At 40.0% G+C, this 24,274-nt stretch overlaps 4 protein-coding genes and 1 long non-coding RNA gene across 9 annotated transcripts; 4 read left to right on the top strand and 1 right to left on the bottom strand.

Moving 5' to 3' along the window:
• Positions 1–5,115: 5,115 nt before the first annotated feature.
• On the top strand, positions 5,116–9,222 carry LOC103996028 (probable protein phosphatase 2C 33). Of its 2 annotated transcripts, none has more exons than XM_065122653.1 (6): positions 5,116–5,343; positions 5,465–5,975; positions 6,748–7,128; positions 7,252–7,369; positions 8,065–8,288; positions 8,372–8,512. In XM_065122653.1, the coding sequence occupies exons 2-6, from the start codon at positions 5,733–5,735 to the stop codon at positions 8,381–8,383; spliced, it is 978 nt and encodes a 325-aa protein (XP_064978725.1). In that variant the 5' UTR covers positions 5,116–5,343; positions 5,465–5,732; the 3' UTR covers positions 8,384–8,512. The 2 variants fall into 2 exon arrangements, with proteins under 2 accessions (XP_064978725.1, XP_009415102.2); XM_009416827.3 differs by having other exon boundaries at positions 5,117–5,343; positions 8,438–9,222.
• Positions 9,223–12,366: 3,144 nt separating this feature from the next.
• On the bottom strand, positions 12,367–13,065 carry LOC135618272 (uncharacterized). The gene is made up of 3 exons (XR_010488957.1): positions 12,928–13,065; positions 12,541–12,629; positions 12,367–12,419 (listed from the first exon to the last, which is right to left on the bottom strand). It is a non-coding gene; the product is annotated as an uncharacterized LOC135618272 (long non-coding RNA).
• A 1,235-nt stretch (positions 13,066–14,300) lies between these two features.
• LOC135618270 (transcription factor FAMA-like) lies at positions 14,301–16,137 on the top strand. Of its 2 annotated transcripts, XM_065119148.1 has the most exons (4): positions 14,301–14,523; positions 14,614–15,036; positions 15,144–15,551; positions 15,637–16,137. In XM_065119148.1, exons 2-4 carry the CDS (start codon positions 14,644–14,646, stop codon positions 15,730–15,732), a joined length of 897 nt encoding a protein of 298 aa, XP_064975220.1. In that variant the 5' UTR covers positions 14,301–14,523; positions 14,614–14,643; the 3' UTR covers positions 15,733–16,137. The 2 variants fall into 2 exon arrangements, with proteins under 2 accessions (XP_064975220.1, XP_064975219.1); XM_065119147.1 differs by lacking the exon at positions 14,301–14,523 and having other exon boundaries at positions 14,555–15,036.
• Positions 16,138–16,592: 455 nt separating this feature from the next.
• Positions 16,593–20,483, top strand: LOC103996031 (protein PEP-RELATED DEVELOPMENT ARRESTED 1 homolog, chloroplastic). 3 transcript variants are annotated; one of them, XM_065122651.1, is made up of 9 exons: positions 16,594–16,975; positions 17,056–17,211; positions 17,792–17,860; positions 17,931–18,101; positions 18,877–19,020; positions 19,608–19,769; positions 19,862–19,927; positions 20,075–20,134; positions 20,232–20,483. In XM_065122651.1, the coding sequence occupies exons 1-9, from the start codon at positions 16,652–16,654 to the stop codon at positions 20,265–20,267; spliced, it is 1,188 nt and encodes a 395-aa protein (XP_064978723.1). In that variant the 5' UTR covers positions 16,594–16,651; the 3' UTR covers positions 20,268–20,483. The 3 variants fall into 3 exon arrangements, with proteins under 3 accessions (XP_064978724.1, XP_064978723.1, XP_009415104.2); XM_009416829.3 differs by having other exon boundaries at positions 16,595–16,975; positions 20,223–20,483; XM_065122652.1 differs by lacking the exon at positions 18,877–19,020 and having other exon boundaries at positions 16,593–16,975; positions 20,223–20,483.
• Positions 20,484–21,401: 918 nt separating this feature from the next.
• On the top strand, positions 21,402–23,784 carry LOC135620055 (ras-related protein RABA5e-like). The gene is made up of 2 exons (XM_065122650.1): positions 21,402–21,875; positions 23,192–23,784. Exons 1-2 carry the CDS (start codon positions 21,554–21,556, stop codon positions 23,506–23,508), a joined length of 639 nt encoding a protein of 212 aa, XP_064978722.1. The 5' UTR covers positions 21,402–21,553; the 3' UTR covers positions 23,509–23,784.
• The last annotated feature ends 490 nt before the right edge of the window (positions 23,785–24,274 follow it).

Here is a 24,274-nt window from a genome sequence, read left to right as displayed (position 1 = left end):
GCCCAAATCGACATTAAGCTAATATGATAATTCCTATATAGTTTCTCAATCATAAAAAGTCATATATTGAATCACTAATTATTCCGTTTAGAAAGAGAAGAATTGGTGATATAGTTATTTATAATAATAATAATAATAATAATAGTTATAATATAAGAATCAATATTTTAATTGTAGTTCTAAATGGCCGATAAATAGGATCGATACTGATTGACGTCCATCATTTTTAATGACTTGACGTATATAATAGTACAACGATTAATCAAAAGCTTTGTAGAAAATTATGACCTTCACGATCACATTAATCTTCGTTTAGAAGAATCATGACATATATGTGTGTCATTATCAACGCGTTTTATAATGCCGTGATTAGTTTAATTCATACGTATGACATGACCCATTATGGGTTTACTGGATTAGTGATTCTTTGCGGAAATGAATTATGGTGTGATCAAAGGAGATGAATGATACCATATACTTGTCACAATTTCATATTGACAAGGGAATATATCCAACTGGCTAGGAATGATTCTATATAGTCGGTTTTTTAGGTCAATCACGTACAACTTAATTATTTAGAATTATTAAACCATCGTAAACTAAAATTAAAAAAAAAAATATTTTTTAAAAAATATTTATTATTTCAGAAATAATATGTAATCTTCCGATTAGTCTCACATCGAAAGTAGACAAGATTAAGATTGACTTATAAAGATCTGATGAGTATATTATATTAATTTCAACTTAAATATTTTGATCATTAATTTAGATCAAATAAAATTGATAGACTAATTAGCTCATCCAGTTATGAGTATTTATGTTGAAAGATTTGTTCTTGCAATATAATAAGTTTTAAGAACTAGACTATCATGATTCAACTCGATAATATCAATCGATGACTAATTCTTACCCTAACAAGCATACATATTTAGATTATGGAAAGTAGTAAGATAAAATATCACATATTGCTCACATAATCAACTTTATTATTATTATTATTATTATTATAGTGCTAATCTAAGAGTATACAATTTGCATTTAACTTGCCCGATCAAATTCCTCTCTCTCTCTCTCTCTCTCTCTCTCTCTCTCTCTCACACACACACACACACACAAATGTCTTGAGGCTGCAGGCTGTCTCAACATTGTCTCTTTTGCCGGGCAAACCTCCACAACAGATCGGCACTTCACACCTGAGACACAAATTAACATATGTAGTTACATACTCTTAATTACTATATAAAATACAATAATGGTTTTATATATAGTGCTAAGAAATAAAATATTATCAGATTGGCTTCACTTCGAAAATTTTCAGACAAAAGAGTAGAATTTTGAAGGTGAATACTAAGATCATTCCGACTCACGAAAATAACCTCTCTAATAATATAAATAATAATATATACTCCCATCTGGTGAAAGTCTATGAGATATTAATCATCCATTAATTCTTCAATGGTTTATGTGAAAATAAAGTAATATAACAAACGAATAACAAAGTTGATTAGAGTCTTAAAATATAATATGTATAGGAGAGAATTATCTGAAACTAAAGAAACAACACACAACAAATCAATAGATGCATTGATGTGTCTATAATGTTGCTGATAACAGATGATGAACCTGCAACAAGTTGAAACGTACATTAACTTTGCTGGTAGAGACGAAGACAAAGGAGGGCATCTACTGAGAAGAAGAGAGGTAGAAGACGAATCAACAGTCTTTCTTTCTCCCCTCCTTTCCCTTTCTCCTTCTGTTTTGAGGTGGGACGGGAGCAGCTTCGTCACCTGAGATTTCGAACTCGGTACCAGCCCTTCTTGCAGGAGGAGCCGACCACCTCCATCCCTTTCTTGAGCAGGTCCTTGAGGTGCTTCTGCAGATCCGCCATTGATGGAGCAAGAAGGAGGCCACTGCACTGGGGGCTGAGAGGAGAGGGAGGGGAGGCGGACAACGGAGGAGCAGACGGGCGCCATTAAAGCGTCGGACTCCTCGGTGGTGCCGTTGTGGACGAGCGGCTCGTGTTGAGGGCGACGGATGGGGAAACTTCCCGCGTTCATTACGCATGCAGGCCACTCGCTCTCTGTTTCTTCATGCACCTTTTTTTTCTTTTTCTTATTGTGAATATTATATATATATATATATATATATATATATATATATATATATATTCTCTATGTAAAATTAGTGAATTTATATTTAAATCCTCTAAGTTTGAGTTTAGCACATAATATATATTAGTTATGAAAGTGAACTATTATTTAAAATTTTAATTATTTTAATGATATTTAAAAATCATGATATCGAAAATATTAAGACATTTTAAGTAATATTATATCGATAAGAAAATAATAACATAGATAAACACTTTAGCATTATGTGTTCGATATTTTATTATTATGTGGTTGACACATTGACACTACGTGATTGATACATTAGTGTCGAATTATTGATACCTTGTTACTGTGTAGTTGACATCTCAACACCACATGATCGATGTTTTAAAGTCGGATTGTTGACGTCTCAACGTTACGTGATCTGACACCTTAATATCATGTGATCAATCGATACCTCAAGGACGTTAGGAACCGCATCTTCTCGACATTAATGCATATTTACAAGTGTAACAATCCAAAAATAGCACTATAAAAGGCCTTCAAGTATATTCACAAGAGGTTTCTCATCTCTCTACTAAATTACATATTTTGTATTTAATACTTGATTGAATTTTTCAAACCTCTTACTAATTTAAGCATTGGAGGAGCCTTGTCGAGTATATCTCCGATATTTTTTTTTTATTATAGAATTTCTTATTGAACCAACTCATCTCCCGGTATCAAGTTTATGATAAACTTAGACTTAAACCAAGGTTGACTCTGATAATCAAATTATGTTATAACAAAATGACACTAGAAGAAAGGTTCAATAAAAGAATGTCACAAACTCTCTGAGCACGAGAGTTACTATTGGGGTTGATCAGCAACATGGAAGGTTGCAACAACTGAACCCTTGAAGAGACGGTTCCCCCAAAAAGATGACTTCTAACACAAACATGGCTGAACATCTAAAGAGACAGCTCATAACACCAATATGATTGAACCTTCTTAAAAGGTATTTTACAACATCTAACATGGTAGAATCGTCCTTGAAGAGGTGGTTCTCAATATTAACATAGTTGAGCCCTCAAAGAGGTGTTCCTCGACACCAGCATGGCTGAATCTTTCTAAGAAGTGATTCTCCAAATTAGTGATTTTTGATATAAATATTTAACTCTCGAATAGGTATTTCTTGACACTAACATGGCTAAACCCTCGAAGAGGTTTTATACTTGAGATCAACATCGCTAAACCCCCAAAGCGGTGGTTACCCCTATAGAGGTGGCTTCCGACACCAATATGATCAAACCTCGAAAAATATGATTCTTGATACTAACATGGTCAAATCCCCGTGAAGATATGACTCCCAACACAAATATGACTAAATCCTCGAAGATGTGATTTCTAATATCAACACGGTTGAAACCTTCAAAGAGGTGGTTCCCGATCAAACCCCTGAAAAAGTAGTTCCTAATATCAACATGAATAAACCCCTGAAGAGATGACTCTTGATAATAATATAGTTGAACCACTTGAGGAGACAATTCCTAACACTGACAAGATTAAATTCAACTAAAAATTATCCCTTAATGATGCAGCCAACTTGATCCAAAAGTATCTCCTAATAGCGATGCAAACTAAATCAATCTAGAATCATCTCTCAGGATACAACTAAATTGGCATAAAAAAAATCACCCCTATGATCAAATTGGTCTAAATCATTCATTCTAATAATAGTGTAGTCAAATCAGTTCAAAGTGCTTCTTACGATGATAGTGTGATCAAATTGGCCTAAAGCACTCGTTTCGATGATAACATGACCCAATCAACCCAAATTGTTCTCTTTAATGATAGCACCACTAAAATGGTTCAAAGTGCTCCCTTCGATGATAACGTGATCAAAATGACCTAAAGTACTCCCTTCGATAATAGTTTGGTTGAAATGCCCCGAGGTGCTCCCTTCGATAATAGTGCAACTGAAAGGGTCCAAAGTGCTCTCATCGATGATAATGTAATTGAAATAACTTAAAGTGCTTCCTTCAATGATAAGACGATCTTCACGGCCCCAAGCACTCCATTTGATAATAGCGTATTCGACACGGTCTAAAATACTCCCTTCGATGATGATGCATCCAACATGGCCCAAAGCGCTCTCTTCAATGATAGTGCAATTGACACAACCTAAAGTACTCCCTTCGATGATAATTCGAAGTGCTCCATTTGACAATGACCCAAAAGGCTCATTTCGATGATAGCACATTTAAAATAACCCAAAGCACTTCCTTCGATGATGGCATGGTCAACGCGATCCAAAGCACTCGATAACAAAATCAAAATGACCCAAAATACTATTTACAATGGCAATGCAAAAGAAACAACCCAAAGCCCTAACTTCGATAATGGACCGACAACTACATCGTTTACATGGGAGTCAACAGTTTTATTTAGAATCACATAATGTCCCGACTCTACTATGGTCATCATGGCATAGTGGTTTGTCTTAGCGTCGATGAGCATAGTAGAATCGGTACATAATGTAATTCTTAATAAAACTATTATTTCCCACGTAATCGGGGTAGTTGCCTATCCATTGTCGAAGCTAGGGGTTTGGGTTATCTTAGCATAACCGCGATGCCACATGACTGATATCTTAGCATCGAATTATCGATACCTTAATACTACATAATTGACACCTGAACAATAAATTCCACATGATTGACGCCTCAATGTAGCATGATAGACACCGACGCGTCTGATAACTGATACCTTAGGACGTTGCTAATCTCATCACATATGCTACATGTCTTGTAGATTCAGCAAGTATAATTCCGCGTGAGCCTGAAGATGCACGTAACCATCCCTAACAACAGTACATCTAATGATCCAAAAAATATATAGCGTGCTCTTAATGAGACTCTCCCAAGTATTTATTAAAAATTAAAAACGAGAAATAAGCACGATAATTCACATGCTGTAAAAAAGTGTCTCAGAAAAAAAAAAAAGGAAATAAAACGAGAAAGCATGCGAGCCGCGGAATTGGATGAAGAAAGGGGAGAACGGAGAGAGAGAGAGAATGGGATGGAATCTAGGGTTCTATCTTCCATCCTCAACCTCGAGATCTCCTAATCCTCCTCTTTCTTCTATCCATAACGCATCTACCTCTGCTTCTTCTTCTTCTTCTTCTTCCTTCTTCGAATAGAAAAAGCTTTCATGGGAATCTAGATTCCTCTGCAGTGATCTTTCATCCAAGGTATCCTTTGTTATCATCCCTGTCCAGTAGTTATCCTTCTTTATGTATACCGTTCGTTCACACATCTGTTTCGTGATTGGTTGCTCTCCCCCTGTTTGCTGATCTTGATTCCTCCAAAAAGTGGAGCTTTTGTTCCAGGAATTCCACGGAATCTGTCCGTGCTGCAATAAGGAGCAAGAAAAGGAAGAAACTTGGAAGAGAAGAAGAGGGTTCCATCGATCGGATTAAAGGGCGTAAGAGAGAGAGAGAGAGAGAGAGAGAGAGAGAGGTGGGGTGGGTGGGGGAGCGTGTTTTGATTTGGGGTTTCGACGGATCCGCCAAGTGGAATCGTCTGGTTCAGCTGCCTGGCGGCTCTGGAGTGCGTACTAGACGTGATCAGGGCCCTCCCAATGGGTTCCTGCCTGTCGCCGGAAGGACGGAACGGCGGCTCCAGCTCGTCGCCCCCCGCGTCGCCGGCGTCAGGGACCAGGCGGCGCCGGAGAAGCCTGAGGAGGCAGATGAGTGGCTTGCCGGAGGAGCAGCTCCATCGGATCCCCGGGAGGATGTTCCTCAACGGCGCCAGCAGCGCCGCCTCGCTCTTCTCCCGGCAGGGCAAGAAAGGCATCAACCAGGATGCCATGATCGTTTGGGAGGTTCGTCAGATTCTTGGTGGTGGTGGTGTTTGGTGTAATGATTCCATGCTTAGATTCGACATTTGGGCTTTCATCATCTTGTTGCCTTCCTTTTCTTTTCCAGCTAATGGTTTGCTTGATGTTTGTGATACCAGAGTAGACATTGATTTATGTGCCATGTTATGCCTTCTACTGGATCTAGTGGTAGTTCTTCTTGTCTGTGTTTACAGTCCAGTTGCATTGTAGAAATTAATATCATGTTCCAGGAGCAGAAAATCCAGTGGCTTGTTTATTACCTACCTGTCTTTTTGCTCATTGATCTCATCATTCTTCATCTCCTGAATGTCGAATTCTCTAATTAGTAACAAAATTGGAATCAATTTTACTCTTTTAAGTCTCAGGTTTTGATTCTTCCAGTTACCATGTGTCTTGAATTTTATGAAATTTCCTTTTTACTTTTGTTCTTGTTTCGGATCGATATCAATTCTGTATACAAAGTTTTGCTCTTCAAACTATATGCTTGTTGTATTATTTAGTAGGAAACCAATGACTTCCATTTATCAGCATAGAGATTCGAATTCAAGTGCTTCTGTTTGAAATTAATCATCATCTGAATCTGTGCATTATAGCTTATTGTTTTCTCTACTGGTACCAATTTTTGCCATACTTTATATTTAGCATATGACATGTCAATGGCATTTTTGCTTCCTGCTATTGGTTGTTTTAGAAGTTATTTCCGGTTTGAACACTGTCATTTTAATGATCATCTTATGTTATCTGGACAATTATGCAGAATTTTGGCTGTAGAAGTGACACTGTTTTTTGTGGAGTTTTTGATGGTCATGGTCCAAATGGCCACATGGTGGCGAAAAAAGTAAGAGATATCCTCCCACTAAAGCTGCGTGCCAGATGGGAAGTAAATATAGGAGATGATGAATGTAAAGAGAACAATCTCAGTAAAAGCATGGATTCAGAGGAAACATCATCTGTGTGTCTCAATGAAGAATTCAGAGCTTCCATTGGCTTCAAGGATTTGATCAAGCGTTCGGAAATCATAGCAACACTGAGAGACCCATTCCTGAAGGCTTTTAGAAAAGTGGATAAGGAACTGAGACTGCATCCAGATATTGATTGCTTCTATAGTGGGACAACAGCTGTTACTTTGGTTAAGCAGGTTGATTATGAGCCATTAGTTTCCCATCTTGGTTTTTAATGAAATGACAAAATGTTCTGTTTAATTGGTTATTTAAAAATATATACAATTATGTATTGCTAAGTCGGGTTTTATTCATCTTAGGGTCAAGATCTTGTCATTGGAAATGTTGGAGACTCGAGAGCAGTTTTGGGGACTAGAGATCAAAATAACACCTTGGTTGCGGTGCAGCTGACCGTGGACCTTAAACCAAATCTTCCCAGTATGATTTTCCTCTTTTTTCACTTATACTTTTTGAGTACGTAAGTTCATATTTTACATATTCGCACCGACATGTTCTTGCAGGCATGTTTTGTATACTTGAAATCATTTTTGCACAAATGTTAATGGATATGACTATTTTACCTTTTGGGTTGTTAAAATCTGCGAGAGATTTATCTCTATATACTTGTGATGGAGAATCTTCTGGTCATTTGAACTGGTTATTTCAACCATGGTAATGGTACTATAAATATCTTGTATGGTTAAATTGCTAACCTCCTTGGTACCATAAATGAAGGTAACTCAGTTGGCTTATATATGATTGATTTGCTAACTAGCGTTTTTTTTTTAAGTGCTAAATTCTCGTTGATTTGAGAGACTTGGCAACTCTTTCAACATTGATTTAAGATATTTTGCTTGAGAGCAATAAGATACTAGATTGTTGTTCCTTTAATGTAGTTCTTTATAGTTATATCTGCAGCCACACAAATGGATCTGTTTCATAAGCCAACTGCTAAATATACTTGTAGAACAGATCTAGCCAATGGTCTTGCCATTTATTTTTCTATTTAGATATTTTTCTCTCATGAAAGCAACTTATAGGTGGGTAGGGATTCCCGAAATATTTTTATTACTACTTTGCTACTTGTCTAATTTGTTCGATTGTTTTTTTGACCATGAAATTTTCTTTTACAGGGGAAGCAGAAAGAATTAGACGTTGCAGGGGCCGTGTTTTTGCTCTTCGTGATGAACCAGAGGTGGCTCGATTATGGCTGCCTAATGCTAACTCTCCGGGCTTGGCAATGGCACGAGCTTTTGGGGATTTTTGTTTGAAGGATTTTGGTTTGATTTCTGTGCCTGAGATTTCATACAGACGCATCACAGATAAAGATGAGTTTATAGTCTTGGCCACTGATGGGGTGAGATGAATTATGATTTTCCATTAGTATGAGCCGACAAAATTCCCTGAACTTATTGTCAGATTTTTTTCTTTTCTTTGCAGTTTACGAAATAACATGACTAGAATGCTTATGAAGCATTATCCTTACATGTTTGGTTGACTCGTCAGGTTTGGGATGTATTATCCAACAAAGAGGTGGTAGACATTGTTGCTATGGCTTCCACAAGGTCCTCTGCAGCCCGTTATGTTGTTGAATCAGCAGGCCGAGCCTGGAGGCTTAGATATCCGACCTCGAGGGTTGATGACTGCGCTGTGGTCTGCCTATTCCTTAATATAGATTCATCTGACAGTGTCTCCACTGCCAAGGCTATCGTTGGTGGGTCACCAGATGGCATTGGGGTTCTCAGCGATGAGCAAGAACCTCCACAGCCTACGTATTAGATCCAATCGAAAGCAAAATCTGAGCTGGAACAGAGAATCGACAAGATGAGGGGCAAGGAAGCTCCAAGAACTATGTCTAGATCCCAATCATACCGACAATTCATCAATGATGATGCCACCCAAACGTAAGGTGACAATTGTTGTGCTCTGGAGGGAGTTTCAAGTAAATATCCCATGATTGCCACCGAAATTTATCGCATGTCAGAATTAAGCATCCACCACCAAGATCTCTGCAGGCTAACTGAAATGTCTGCAGTTGGTGCTCCTATTCTTGTTGAGAAGAGCAGCCCGACTATATTCGAGTGTGCAGGTGTTCTCTCTCTCTCTCTCTCTGAACTCTAAATATCAGTGTGTTGGATTGCATTTTTAGTACAATTCCAACCTTGTTATTGTGATCTGTTATAATCTTCATGCCCACTACTGTGTGGTCCTTCGAGGAACATATGCATGGGACTGTCGTTGATCTGTATTCAATCTTATTATGTCCAAGTATTATGTTTGTGTTGGTAATATATACTCCGATAGATTATGATGGATCATTCTGATAGGGAATTGCATTCTGTGAGGCCGTTTGATTCAATACACAGTCTGCACTTCCTTTCCTACTCATATTGGATTGTCCAAACACATCGAGCTAACAAAAATGCTGTTCTTATGCGGTTGTTTGAGCCTAGTATTTAATTATTTTTCCTCCAATTCTTCCGACATTCCCATCAATTGTTATCAAGCTGAGAGGTTTGTGGCGTGATAATTAATAACCGTTTAATACCATATTCAAATTCGAATTTGAGGATTATAAGGCAGCTAAAAGATTATTGTGGGGTGCGTAAATGTACGCAATGCCCGAGAATTCCATCAGATTTGAACCTCACTGATCTGATGATTCATGGTGGAATATCTTTGCGATACTCGATACACTTACCCAGTCTATACTATAATATCGCAGACAAACATACACACACTTATCCAAATAGAATAACACTTCCTATAAAGTGGTATTCAAAATGCCAGGCTTAGATTTCTCTCCCCGTGAGAAATACAGCATGCATGTTCTAATCATCAGGCTTATCAATTTCATATCACAAGAAAGAATGTCATTCTTAGTTCGATGTGATAGATTGACTATAATATCCCAAAAGTTTGATCATAATTTACTATTTACTGCCAAGCAAACAAGTTACACCTAATCAAGCAATATTGCCAACAAAATTTTTTGTAACTGAAAATTCAGCACATCGATTTTTTCTAAGAACCAAATGTAAATGACATCACTAGCATTCTAAATTCTAAGCGATTGTCCTGACTCATTATGATGTATCTAATAACACAAAAGTGTATGTAAGCGTTTTCTGATGTATCTAATAACAGAAGTGTATGTAAGCGTTTTCTGATGTATCTAATAACACAAAAAAAATCATTATATGCCACTGAGCATCCAAACTAGAAACATGAAGCCGTAATCATATCCAGCAAATTACACAGACTAGAAAACAAGAGAGAAAAAGATGAGATTCATCTACATAATCACACAGTATCTCACCTGATACCTATTTGCTACATGAATCATCCTATAATTACCTTGAAAAGCAACATCTGGAAATCTAAAGAACAATAAACAGGCACCAGAAAGGTAAGATGGAGAAAATATACTTTGTTGGGTATCCTTATGCCGTGGCCGAGGCTGAGGAGTCGGCACGGTTTGATCCAATCCTGAGTGCGCAGAGTCACCCACGTGGATGCTCGGGCAAAGGTGGGCGACGTCAGGTTCGATCCGAGCTTCGTCTCTAGAATTGATCTGATGTCTAGCAAGGAGTTGCTCTTCCTCCCTCGTCCGGCTGCCGCTCTTTCCGTGCCAAGTTCATGCACACAGGCCGAAGTCATGAGGGGGATTTCTCGACTCGACCCCTCTAAAGCCTAAGTCAGTGTTGAGTGGTGTTCGGGGGAGTTTGAGTGTTCAAAGTTCCACCCCTGACGCTGGTCAGGAGGTTGACTCTTATACTTGTGAACGAAGGTCCGTCGTACATGGTCTGTTAATAGCTGCCAACTCCTCGGGCGGCCGGCTTGTACCTTACATGCGGGCACCGACCGACTTGCATGGATCGACACCGCACGACACCGTTCCGAGCTTTCCAGAGCGGCTTTGTACATTGCGACACTGTCTTGTACGGCCTCGGATAGCGCGAGAATAGGCGATCGTCCCATCCGAGTCCGAGGTGTCGTGTCGACATAGTGCCCCATATCAGCCCTGAGGCTCAGCGTTGGCACTGACGTGCCTGCTGACTGTTGCCGCAAGGGTGGTACCAGAATATACCCTATCATACTTCACCAAGTAACATACTTGACAAGCATACATATGGTCAAGACCAGCAATTATTAATTATATATTTAAGTTTTTGGTTTATAACAAAGGTCTAAGCATTGATGCCATGGTAATGTTGCTACTTGGAACTTAGACATCTGTGAACCATATTGTGCCATGTTTTGTTTATAACAAAGGTGACCAATGATTTCATTCTAAAAACAGTAGGGTCAAGTGGAACTCCTTGAAAATTGCTAAAACTCGAAATTGCACAAACTCATGAAATGGCAGGCTTACAGTATAATGGTTCACTCCTGGCATTCCCTTACTTGCTTGGACCCTCGGCATAGCCGTGAGTAGCCTTAAAGAGTTGCTTTGCAATGCCACAAATCATCAAACTGGAAAAAAGAGGTCCCGAAAGTCTTTTTCAAACAAATTAAAGTCCTGCACGAATCAAATGCAAATGTCCAAAGAACAATGACAAACAAAAAAATGTCCCCAGATGAACACAAAAGTTTCTCATTAAACTATCAACGCAAAATGACGATCATTTTATTGATCAAAGGATCTATGTTCCCCGTCCTATCAACCACATTAAGAAAACCTGTTTCACATTATTTTAGATCAGGAGAAGGAATTAAATAGTCATTATGGCAGGACTACACAAACAAGTCAAATATATAGACCTTGCTACAAAGACCATCTAAGATAGCTAACTAAGATCTTCTTAATAACAGTCAAAAGTAATGATCAAACGTCCAAAATATCATCAAAAATAAAAAAAAAGACACAGAATTCACAATATTTATTTTATCTTCCAAGTATGCCCGGATCCAAAGATAAAATTGCTCAAACACAACAAGAAAAAAGGTGAATATATTACACTAGCAAAAAAACCCTTCCTGTAATCGAAGGTTCCTGGTTGCCATCACCAACAAGCCAAGTTCTACAATATTTGCTTTGTCAAAGTTCCTCAAATACAATGGAATATACAGATCAAACAGTAACTTTCAACATATTATATATAAAGAGATATCCTTTGCTGATCCATGTTTTAACAGAATCCAATCGAGTAAAGCATAGCTAAAAATAAATGGTTAATGCAACTCACAGACCATAAAAATTAATGGATTATGAGAAGCAAGCAGTCTTCTTCTAGTTATTAGAGTAAAACCTCCATGACCATTCAGTCACAGATTAAGAGACATCAAGAGACGAGAACCACTAGGAAAAGAAAGGCAAGTTACATCATGACAGTCAAATAGAGATGCCCTTTAAACTGAATAACCTGCCGGATCGAACTCCCGTTGCTACTTCTTTGCGTTGCCTTTGTTTTTCGAGTCGGTAGTGACTCCTACTGCTGCTTGCGCAGCCTTCTTAGCTGCCTTCTCTTGGAGCGCTTTCACATCCCTGCACAGCATCAACGTAACTCGAGATCAGTTCTTTTTGCCAATTAATTACCCCGTCAGCCTACGTATTTAGGATCCGTTCGACCATCAGCTAATCAATCAGATCAAGGGAAGAGGGATACCTCTCGCGGCGCTGTTCAGGGGTTAGGCCGTCGTCTCGCTGCTTCACCTGAGACTTTCGAGCTTGAGCCCTCTGTCGATCGTCCTCCCTCTGGTTTCCCCGTGAATCGGAATTAAGAGAAACACATTATCAAACACAAATTCCGATCGAATTAACAACAAATAAAGAACTCAAAAACGAAAAATCGCGCTAAAATCGTCCAATTAAGATCAACAAGAGTGCAAAATCCCGAATTAAACGATCGATATGAAGAGAATAAGAAGAAGAAATCTAAGAACTGAATTGAAATCTAATGATGTCGAATAAGGATATGAGTCAACTTCTTCCCTCTTGAAGAGAGAACAGCGGAGGAAGAATCACTACGCGGAAGAAAGAGAGAGAAGATTACATGACGAGAAAAGGAGGCGGAAAAGGGGGGTTGTACAAAGGTTGGCGGGAGGAGTTTTCGTCGGCGATGGGGATCTCGAATCTTCCAATAAGAATAAAGAAAACGGAAAAGTGTAGAGATCCGACTGCAATAAAAATCCTTCCCGTACGCGTTTACCTTTACGAAGGTCTCCTTATAGAGTGGGGTCCAATGCTAATAGTGACCCTTTCCGCTCACGAGAAGAGGTAAGTTTCAGGGTAATAATCAGAAGACACGTGGCTCTGGAAGTTTCCAAAAAGAATAAAGAGAAACTGGAAACAACAGACGGGTGCGCGTTCACGAGTGTCAACTTCTGAAAGTGGGTCCCAATGCTAATGGTGACTTCTACCATTCACAAGAGAGGTAAACTCGAAGGTGAGAACAAATAGTAAAATTATCCGTCATCTACGTGACATACTTATTCTTCGTACCTGTTTTTTCATTGGACCAGAGAAGGGTCCCAATGTTATTCTGCACTTTGACATAATCCGTGTGGGACCCTTTCTTTCCAAAGTCCTGATTGGCCAATCATGTGTATAAAAATTTCATTCATGTTTTTAATTATATATATAATTTTCCCCATAATTTTTAATTTAAATTATGTACAAAATATTTTTACAGGACACCTTTCGATCATACAATAAATACATTAATTAATAGGATGTCTCATGTAAGCTGATAGTGTTCTATGGGCTTCTCATATTATTGGAGGAATATTGCACTGCCATCATAGGATGTGTGGAAACACCTACTATTTTGTTCTAGATTGAGGTATTTTGTTCTAGAGAACAAGGATGTCTCTGTACCAGCAAAATCCAAGGAGGAACACAAAAGCTGGCATTTCTTTTCTGAGTGGCCATTATTGAAGTCAAAGTGAAGAATTGTCATAGAACATTGCAGATGGATATCTTTATTGGCTTTGTCCCTGAAGATTTTAACTCATGTCTGTAAACAGATAAGACAATCTATATATTTCTTTCCATTATCGAAGTCGCTTCTTCTTCTATTCTTTGTTTGATCTGTAAGTAAATGGAACAAAAGGAAATCTTCTTTTCTGCTAATGTCGAAGTTCTATATTCTTTCACTTCATTGAGAACCAAGCAAAGCTCTTCCACCCTTAATTTACATTCTTTCATGTTTTTCTTTACTTCTCATGACTATTTTCTTCGACAGTCATCTGACTGACCTTGAGGTTTGATTGATCAAAGTTCACATGCAAATTGCAAGCTAGAAGATAAGGCAAAGGTAAAAAGGAGTGGATGAGAGATTTCCACCATGTGAAAAGCATAAATATACAGAGGTGTGGACTTCATTTTTGCTTCAATCAATGCTTGAGAAGCTTTCTAAATCAAAACCCAGACACACTTGGAACCCATGCGATAAGAAGCTACTGCTACAGATTTCTCCCTCTCCCTCTCCTCACTCTGAGATGCTCCAATCTTGTCTTCTTCCAGGGATAATGATGGCTCTCAGTAGAAGCCTAAAACTTTTCAGTATTTGCTGTGGCCTGCTGCACTGATTTCTCGGTCCATGTGCACCGGGCCTGCTCCTGTATGATCGTATATAACTGAGAAAGAGGTAGAAGAAGGCCACCAACCATCCACGCAATTACTTTCAGCTTGTTTGTTTCTTGCCGTTGCCTCCCTGGCCTCACTTTGACTGCTGCAGGCACTTAAGAGCTCGGAGAACAGCATCGACATGGTGAAAGACATGCCGAGCGATCCCACGCCCTCGACCCAGATCTCCTTGGACGTCATGCAGTTTGCCGAGCTCGGATCGAAGCTGGCGCTTAACCAGTTCGAAGTCTCTGCTCAGGACCAGAGTTGCTTCCTCAAGTTGCATGACGACGAGTTGGTGACTTCTTCCACCGCCTTGCGTCCGTCGCTTCTTCCTCCTCCACCAGCTACGAGTAGGTTGGACGAGGTGCGACAGCTCCAGAACCGGCGGAAGAGGGCAAGAGCTTGGAAGACGAGCGAGGAGGTGGAGAGCCAAAGGATGGCGCACATCGCAGTGGAACGCAACAGGAGGAGGCAGATGAATGAGCATCTCCGGGTGCTGAGATCTCTCATGCCCGGATCTTATGTGAAAAGGGTATGATCACAAACATATTAAGATTCGAGATTGAGCTTAAGAATCTTGCAAGGATCCACAAGAACGAAGAGCCAGGATAAGTGTTCCTGTTCCCTTGATTCATGCAGGGAGACCAGGCGTCCATAGTGGGTGGAGCCATCGAGTTGGTGAGAGAGTTAGAGCAACTCCTACAACGCCTGGAGTCCCAAAAGAGACGAAGACTCTTCGGCGGTGGCAAAGCTCCAAAATCGGTGATGGATGGCCCGCCGCTGCCTCTCCAGCAGCGCCACCAGGTTAATCTTCTTGATCTCGACCACAGCAGCCGCCTCCGGGAGGAGATTGCGGAGAACAGGTCCTGCCTGGCCGACGTCGAGGTCAGGTTGCTGGGCTTCGACGCCATGATCAAGATCCTCTCTCGTCGGCGGCCGAGGCAGCTCATCAGGACCATCGCAGCCCTCGAGGACTTGCAGTTGGCGATCCTCCACACCAGCATCGCCACCATCGAGCCGACCGTTCTCTACTCCTTCAACGTCAAGGTAATCGAACAGCTCACTCTGCTCATCGATCTCACACTTCTTTCGCCTTGTTGCTACTGAGGCGCGACCCATCTCTACCTGACAGATTGCAAGCGAATCCCTATGCACTGCGGAAGACATTGCCAACTCCGTCCAACGGATCCTGTGCTTCATCGATGCAAACACATCATCACAAGCGTAAAATTAAACAGGGTGAAACCGTAGCATTTCCTGGTTTCTTCTTCTTCTTCTTCTCTCTCTCTCTCTCTCTCTCTCACTCTCTCTGTACGTATGTAGCCAATCTTAGTGGCACTGCTCACTGTACCTGCTTACATTATGCAACTATGAAGCATGCATGTTGGGTGTGAATCGATCCTTATCCATCCGAGGGAGATAAAGACCACGCGTGGACTTTGGAGGTCAACCACGCGTGTACTTCAGCGAACGCTGCCACGGTTTGACTCGTCAGGGCCGGATAAGGTCAGAGCATGCTCAAAGACAAGCAATTTGCTGGCTGGGTTTCCCCATTGCACTGTCTTGCTTACTGCAGAAACCCTTCTCGGTCAGAGGAAACGTTGAAATGAGCTGTTACAACCGAATGTATTGCACATTTTTTAAAGCATAATATTGTTAGAATGTGTATATATAATATATATAATTGCACTTTTCTTAAAGCACAATATCGTGAGGCTGTAATTACCAATTTGCCATCGTTCGAGCCGGCCCGGCAGTAGGAATTAGGCCCAAAGAAAGAACCCGAAGACCTCACTATAGTTAGTTGTTCACTGCCCATACGTAATTGCACTTCTCTTAAAGCACGATGTCGTGAGGCTGTAATTACCAATTTGCCATATTGTGGGCCGGCCCATCAATTGGAAGAAGGCCCAAAGAAAGAACCCGAAGACCTCACTGGAGTCGGTTGCTCGATGTTCACATGTCATTGCACTTTTTTTAAAGCACAATATCATGAGGCTGTAATTACCAATTTGCCATACTTTGAGCCGGCCCATCAAGAGGAAGATGGCCCAAATAAAGGACCGAGAACCTCAGTGTGGTCGGCTGCTTGTTATGGCGTGTCACCGCCAAAACCCCTTCCACTGCGCTTAAGAAGATAAACCGTGATGTTGAGATCTGCCATCTTCTTCCTTCCATCTCCCTCCTCCTCCCCCTGCTTCCCTTCTCTCCCACCCAAGTCCCTCATCATCTCCCCTCCTGTCCTCCTCTCACTCCGATCCTTCTGCCATCAACGGAGGCGGCAGGCCCGCAAGAAACCCCCCTTCTCCCTCTGCCGCAGCACCCAAACCGATGCCGCCTTTCCCTTCCCTTCTTTCCAGCATCGGCAGCCACCGGAAGCTGAGGACGATAAGTGGGACTCCTCCAAGTACGAAGCCCTCCTCCGAGGCGGCGAGCAGGTCACCTCTGTTCTCCAGGACATGGTCAATCTGGTACCTTTCTAGCTCAATGAATGGTTTTCCCGTTTGCTTGGTTCCGCGTGAGACTATGATCCGTGCTGGTGGCGGCGCAGCTGGCTGACATGGACATGGACGAGGCTTCGGAGAGGGTGGCGGTGGAGATCGCGGCCCAGGGTGTGATCGGTAAGAGGGTCGACGAGATGGAGTCCGGCTTCATGATGGCGATCGATTACATGATCCAGATGGCGGAGAAGGATAATGATGACCAGGTTCGCTTCTTTGCTGTGTTTCCGAAGAATCTTTTCTGCAATTCCATTTGCCCCTTGATTGTGATGCAAACCTAAATGTGACCGAATGTTATGTACTTCTCATGTCTGAGAAGTCTGTCCTATGGGAACTAATGTCCAACAGGAAAGATGTAAGCGAAAAATTACTTGGAATTTAAAATACATGGTCGATCTCGGAGAAGTTTATTGGTAGCTGAACAATCGTATTGAGACTATGTTTTTTCTGCCATCTCTGTAGAATGTATTGTGCCAATCAAGCATGCTTTTTTATTATGAAACATCTAGCTGCATCATGAGCTCCATATCTGCAGTAGTATCTTTCTTCACTGTTAGCAGGTATTTACTCAACCAGATTTCATTTTATTGGTCAAATGACACTATTTTGCGACTGCACTATTATGTCATCGAGATTGTTGTTGGAGTTTCTTTTTATTTTTTTGGGCGCTTTCTCAAGTTGTACATAAGACAGTGCTTGTTGCAATATTAGCCATCTGTTTGCATTATTTCCACCAATATATTAAACACTTGTTGTGCAGAAGTAACTTGTTGTTATTGTATCCAGCGCAAGTCACTCTTAGAGGTGGTAAAGCAAACAGTGTTGGACCATCTGGCCAAGAAGTGTCCGCCACATGTGAGTCTCGTTCTTTTCTATGCAGAAATTTGATGATATTTCTGTACCATTAACTGGGGTTTTGTCATAGGTGCAAGTAATTGGCCTTCTTTGCCGAACTCCAGATAAAGAGAGCAGGCATGAATTGCTACGACGGGTTGCTGCAGGTGGAGGTGTATTTAAAAGTGAGAAGGGCCTTAAAGTTCATCTCCCAGGGGCAAATCTTAATGATATTGCTAACCAGGCTGATGATCTACTAGAGGTATGAATGACACACATTCTGGCTTCTCTTGGCTCTAGCATATGCCGTACCTTGTCACTCTTCTATTATTTTATTTACTTAACCTTGGACCACAAGGCCTGCCAACTTCTACCAGGTTACATTTTATTCTGTATTACTGCATCGGTACAAACCATCATCACCTTGCTTATATGTGAAAATGGAAGATAACTATGTGGAAGTAATTCTACTGATGCCACATTCTCTAATTTGTTTTGAGCATTTGGACGTTGATCAAATGCTTTGTACTCAAGGATTTAGCCAATACATGACAACACACATGTTTCTATGGAAATCACAGTATTGCTAAGGTGTTCATTACAAGCACTTTGGTAGTGAAGATGCTTTATATGTCACTTTGTCTTCATCGTTGTTTCACTATCTCCTGGACAACATATTAATGGTGACTGAAATGTTGATAACTAATTTGCATATATTTGATGCTTCAGATACTTTAAACCTAAGCTTTCTATAATTATATATATTATTTGTATATGTTGAAACATTCACATAGAATCAAGTCTTATCCCTTGATTGCCTTAGTTTTTTGTTTGACAGCCTCTTGTGAAATTCTAGTCCTTCTTTGCTGTATGTTGGGTATGTTTCGAGTATGGGTGCATATAAAGTTATGAAGTGTTTGCATCTTATACTTTTTGTTTTTTGTGCTATACTGTATCTTGTACAACCTAATTTATAGTAATAATTTGTCATGAGCAAGGAACTTTTCCGAGTTCTTATTGCCTTTATTACTTTGTAGACAATGGAATCCAGACCTAGTATTCCTGATCGGAAGTTGCTTGCGAGGCTTGTTTTAATTAGAGAAGAAGCTCGCAATATGATGGGTGGTGGGTTATTGGATGAAAGAAATGATCGTGGTCTGAATACTCTACCCGAAGCAGAGGTCTCTTTCTCTATTTTTTTTCCTGTTGAGCAATAGATTGTTCTTTTCACATGTGGAACCTTTTTTTTCTGTTCAATTGCTAGAATAATTGGCTAGTCATCTCAGTCCTCACTTAGTCAAACTTGCATGTTTGGTCTTTAATCAAGGTTGTGCCTCAGCCCTCAAGAACTTGCAAAAAGTGTACATCTCGACTGATTCATCCACTTGCATATGGCTTTATTACATTCTTCTTGAATAAGACAGTATGAAGTCTTGATTGCACCCTTATTCTTTTGTCTATGTGGCAAAGATTATTAAGATGCTTCTTGATAGATAGCATAACAAAGATTATAAATATTCCTTAATTTAGCTTCTTGCAGTGAAATTGTAGCTTGATGATGTGTTCCATATAGGATCTTATAACATTTGTATAGAATTTTGTCTTTTGGTATTGTATCCTTCCTTTTTTTGGCCAATCTTTTCTATTGATCTTTCCTATCTATTCTCGTTTATACAACAATTTTCTTCAGTTGGATCTTCTTTTCTCTTGAATTATTTTCTAAATCTTTGCAACTTGTGTTGCACAACACCACTTAATGGAAATGCAGGTGAACTTCTTGAGCAAGCTGGTTTCCTTGAGACCAGGAAGCACTGTCCAGAAAATGATAAGTGATGTGATGCATGGGAAAAATGAAGGTGCAGACAATGTAGGTAGTGGGGATGAAGATCCTAACAGCGAACAGAATTCTCTTGGTGGTTTTGCAGGAAGGGTTCGTTCTGCTGCCTTAATTTTGTCTAGTAAAATCCTTGCAGAAAACAATACAAACTTATCCTTCCTTTTAAGTACATTTATGTTTTTCAGGGAAGTGTCACAGGTCGCAGGCCACGCCCTGTTCGCCCTGGCATGTTTCTTGAAACCGTTTCTAAGGTACCATGTTCTTATTGAAATTTATGTTCATGGCCATGTTTGATTATCTGAGAGCAAATTTCCATGGCAACATGATATTCAGATGGTAACAGCTTTACAATCATAATCTCTACTTGTTATGCTGCCAATCTGTTTTTGGTTTGTTAGGTCCTGGGTGGAATCTATTCAGGGAACGTATCTGGAATTACAGCTCAACATTTAGAATGGGTAACTGTTTAATCCACTTACGATCATTACAAAAGGTATGTTCTTGGGACATCGTAACTTGCATCTAAATTTTTGTTCCCTGCCTTAGGTTCACCAGAAGACTCTTCAAATTTTGCAAGAAATGGCATTCTAGTTTGCTGTGTCAGTTGAGGCCAAAGAAAAATGAAAGCAACTACAAATATCCAATTGATCAGCAACTCAAAACGACATCAATATATATATATAACCATGTGTAAATCAGGTTCAACATGTTGCTTATCTTCAAATGATTCGTCCGATTGTTGTCTCCAGTCTAGTAAATGTAAGAACTGATTCAGTCGGGGACTGTAGTAGACCAGCCATCTTGTGAGATTTTAGAAGAGAATCCTTGAAGCAATACTCGAATGTTTCTGAGGGGCTCTATTGATTAAGAATACTTCATGGTAACCAAGGATCTGGTTATCATCTTCAGGCGTCTCCTCAACATTCAACCAGTATCAGTCCACATCTCCCAGGAGAGGAAGAAGCAGAACAGAGGTCAACCGGCTCGGTGGCATCCAAATGAGTTTTTCTTGGAAAGATGTGTATATTGGCAGATATGCCAGGAATTAAATTTAGTGTGATAGACATGTAGCAGTAGTGCACACAAATGTAGCTGTGATTTCATGTGATTTGTGGTATTCGACATAAATTGTGGTATTTGACAAATGAGTCCAACTATTGGTGCACACATGACCAGATTTGGTTTCCTACAAAGCCATGATTCATGCGCAGTCCAAATGTTGTGTCCATAACAAACGCAAGTGTTTGATATGTCTTTACTCCCATGCTGTGAAAAATAAGATGTGCTAATTGTGTTTAGTCCTTTTTGTTGTTATATTGGTGTCTAGCTTTTTCATGATAATTGTTCTTAGAACAATAAACAATCAAGAGAAAAAGGATGAGTTTTTATTATTAATTATTATAGGAATATTACGAAATAAGAAGAAAAAAAAAAACTATCACACCCTGGCACTGGTCAATAAAATATAATTATAATGCTAAAAAGTGATTGTTCTTTCATACGATAAACAATAATGTTAGATCTTCCTAAAGTCAACATTGCGTTGACTTCCCCCACACACACACTCTTACATATGACCATCCCAACAAGTAAATCTACGACAAATCTACTTACCAAATCTATCTGGATCAAACGTCATCATATCTACTGCCGAGTCACACCACCTGAATCGACTCCCACCTGCAAAAGAATAGACAGCCAGCTCAAACGCACATATTTACACCACCAACCGCGACCGAGAGAGAGGACGCCACCACCACCACCTCTTAAATACTCCGACGCGCGCACTCTCTCTCCGTCATCATACACAGATGCAGAAGGAAGAATATATAGAGAAGTGAAGATTCCAGAGATTGAGAGAGAGAGAGAGAGAGAGGATGGAGGATGCGGAGCAGTACCTGTTCAAGATCGTGATCATTGGCGACTCGGCGGTGGGGAAGTCCAATTTGCTGTCGCGCTACGCCCGCAACGAGTTCAATCTCCACTCCAAGGCCACCATCGGGGTGGAGTTCCAGACGCAGAGCATGGAGATCGACGGCAAGGAGGTGAAGTCCCAGATCTGGGACACCGCCGGCCAGGAGCGCTTCCGCGCCGTCACCTCCGCCTACTACCGCGGCGCCGTCGGCGCGCTCGTCGTCTACGACATCTCCCGCCGCACCACCTTCGACAGCGTCCCCCGCTGGCTTCAGGAGCTCAACAGTACGTAGACGCTCACAAAGATCCCACCTTTGCTCCCTCTTCTCGACCTCGACCTACTTCAGTCCCTGACCTCAATCTGCTCCTACTGTTCTCTTATCTTCACCAACGATTGGATCTTTTCCTGTGGTAGATCTGACATCTTGCTATTGATCTATTATCTTCACCTTCTTCTAACATATATGCTGGTTTTGGGTAATTCCTTTTCTTGTTGTTCTTTGTATGAAAATGAAATCACAAGATCTGATGTTTAGGTCTGCCTTATGAAATCATCTCGAATTATTACTCAGGTGGAATTAGAAATATGTGAAGCTCCATGTCATGGCTGATCTTGATAGCAACATGTTATGTTCAGCTGCCTCAACGGAGAGAAAGTTGGATTGGTATTAGCCTCCGGATTTCTCAACTCTTCCATAGAATCAATGTTGCTTCAATTGGGTTATACATAAAATGGCTAGTCTGAATAGTTCATTAATTATTAATTTAATTTCCATAAATCTTCAATTTCTACCTAAAAAAGATACTATTTACAGATAGCTTCTGTTAAGAACATCACAGACATATACAAAGATTTCCCATCATTAATGGATTATCTAGAGAACAACTAAAGCCAAGGAGTCTAAATGTTTCGAACAAAATTGAAAGGTGAGATTTCAGCCTAAACGCAATCATGTTCAGAGCTTCTGATATATTTATAAGCAAAGAGACAATTTTAAGATATCCAAGTCTATTTGGTATTGTGAAATCCCTCTTTTTTATTTATTGTTTTTTAGATGAAATTTACACTTAAATTCACAGGTATTTTATGGCTTTCTATCTCTATTTTAAGCACACAGTTACATTCAGAACTATTCTACTACTACGCACTCGAGTGCTTTGATGTGTTGCCACTGTACCTCAATGATAAGAAGGACATTGCAGATTGTTGAAGTCAGCTTTTTTCTTAATTAGTCCAAACCAGAAGTTATAATCTAGACGAGAAAGGCAAAGTGTAGAAGTGGTCTCTTTTGCTATCGGCCTTGAAGGTTGTTACTCAGGCTGTGACATGAGCAGTAGCTGAAACTATAATGGAAGTCACAGGGGTTTAGTTGAAATTTGAATGTGCAACAATCCATTAAAAACAGAGATTAAGGCGTCATACATATCCAATTGTTGAATTTTTTGTTTCTTTTCCTGTTTAGTTTGACATGTTCAGCTTGTCATCAGCTGATTCTTGTGCATCAGATGTAGTTTATAGTTTATACTTTGGAGTTTTGGCTGACTTGGTGTCGAGCTGAATGTTCTTTTGCATCTCATTTGTGATTGAAATCATAATGCAGCACATTCTGACACCGCGGTTGCGAAGATGCTGGTCGGCAACAAATGCGATCTGGAGGACATCAGAGACATATCGATTGACGAAGGAAAAAGCCTTGCGGAAGCCGAAGGGCTCTTTTTCATCGAGACCTCAGCTCTGGATTGTACAAATGTGAAGAAGGCATTTGAGATTGTCATCAGGGAGATTTACAACAACATCAGCAGGAAGGTTTTGAACTCTGATTCCTACAAAGCGGAATTGTCTCGAGACAGGGTGAGCATTACCAGAAACGGGAATGATGAGGCAAAACAAGCTTCCAGCAAACTCTCCTGCTGTTGAAACTGTTGTTGTGGATCCAAAATTATAGCCATCGAACGATTTCGAGCCATGAGGATGGATTTTGTTTGTCATGTGTTTGAGATTTCTTCAAGGTTTTAAACGAGTCATCCGTAGAGCCAAAATTTAGATAACTATTGGTCAAGGATGTACATTTTTATGATTTGTTCTTTATGATTTACTACTATGAAATCATCTTCTTTTGTAATGGAGTGCTGTAAAATTCCGGTACTCAAACAATAACTTTCATATTTTAGTAAGTTTAGTGTGTTATTCTGCCTTGGAACCCTCGATGAATGTTAAACCGTCGGCACAGTATTTTCCATAGCCTTTTTTTTTTTTTCTTTACCAAGTTCACATAAACAGATTTCATATAGTGAAAATGTTATAAATTTCAGATAGTGAAGAATTTATAAAATTATTTTAATCACAACAGATTTCATATGATAAAGAATTTATTATTCTGATCACCAACAAAGGAACAACAATAGGTTAGTCTCTCACATCACCTCCACTGATTAGGCATAGCTAGGAAGGATTTCCTTTTACCAATATGTGCAAACCTAATTATGACTGAGGAGCTTATGGAGATAATGATGCTAATAGACATAATTAGCATGCAATTAATCAAATGGTCACAACTGATACTACAAGCAGCCTAAGTGAGGAAGACAGGTTTTGATCCCTTTGTTGGCCTGACAAAATCTTTACCAACCAAACAAGCAAACAACTCCAAGGAAAAAACCACACATCACAAATGAACATTATC

The sequence above is a fragment of the Musa acuminata genome, chromosome BXJ2-8 (assembly GCF_036884655.1).
Source record: "Musa acuminata AAA Group cultivar baxijiao chromosome BXJ2-8, Cavendish_Baxijiao_AAA, whole genome shotgun sequence".
NCBI classification, from domain to species: domain Eukaryota; kingdom Viridiplantae; phylum Streptophyta; class Magnoliopsida; order Zingiberales; family Musaceae; genus Musa; species Musa acuminata.
The sequence above is the reverse complement of the archived record's forward strand: the minus strand, read 5'-3'. Positions and strand labels throughout refer to the sequence as shown.

Excerpts from the sequence above, each read along its gene's own strand:
- LOC103996031 (XM_009416829.3), top strand. The coding sequence starts at position 16,652 with ATGTTGAGATCTGCCATCTTCTTCCTTCCATCTCCCTCCTCCTCCCCC. Across the intron at positions 17,212-17,791 it reads AGAAGGATAATGATGACCAG|CGCAAGTCACTCTTAGAGGT; the intron begins GTTCGCTTCTTT and ends TATTGTATCCAG. Across the intron at positions 18,102-18,876 it reads AGGCTGATGATCTACTAGAG|ACAATGGAATCCAGACCTAG; the intron begins GTATGAATGACA and ends ATTACTTTGTAG.
- LOC135620055 (XM_065122650.1), top strand. The coding sequence starts at position 21,554 with ATGGAGGATGCGGAGCAGTACCTGTTCAAGATCGTGATCATTGGCGAC. Across the intron at positions 21,876-23,191 it reads CTGGCTTCAGGAGCTCAACA|CACATTCTGACACCGCGGTT; the intron begins GTACGTAGACGC and ends ATCATAATGCAG.
- LOC103996028 (XM_009416827.3), top strand. The coding sequence starts at position 5,733 with ATGGGTTCCTGCCTGTCGCCGGAAGGACGGAACGGCGGCTCCAGCTCG. Across the intron at positions 5,976-6,747 it reads ATGCCATGATCGTTTGGGAG|AATTTTGGCTGTAGAAGTGA; the intron begins GTTCGTCAGATT and ends ACAATTATGCAG. Across the intron at positions 7,370-8,064 it reads CCTTAAACCAAATCTTCCCA|GGGAAGCAGAAAGAATTAGA; the intron begins GTATGATTTTCC and ends TTTCTTTTACAG.
- LOC135618270 (XM_065119148.1), top strand. The coding sequence starts at position 14,644 with ATGGTGAAAGACATGCCGAGCGATCCCACGCCCTCGACCCAGATCTCC. Across the intron at positions 15,037-15,143 it reads CCGGATCTTATGTGAAAAGG|GGAGACCAGGCGTCCATAGT; the intron begins GTATGATCACAA and ends TGATTCATGCAG. Across the intron at positions 15,552-15,636 it reads TCTACTCCTTCAACGTCAAG|ATTGCAAGCGAATCCCTATG; the intron begins GTAATCGAACAG and ends TCTACCTGACAG.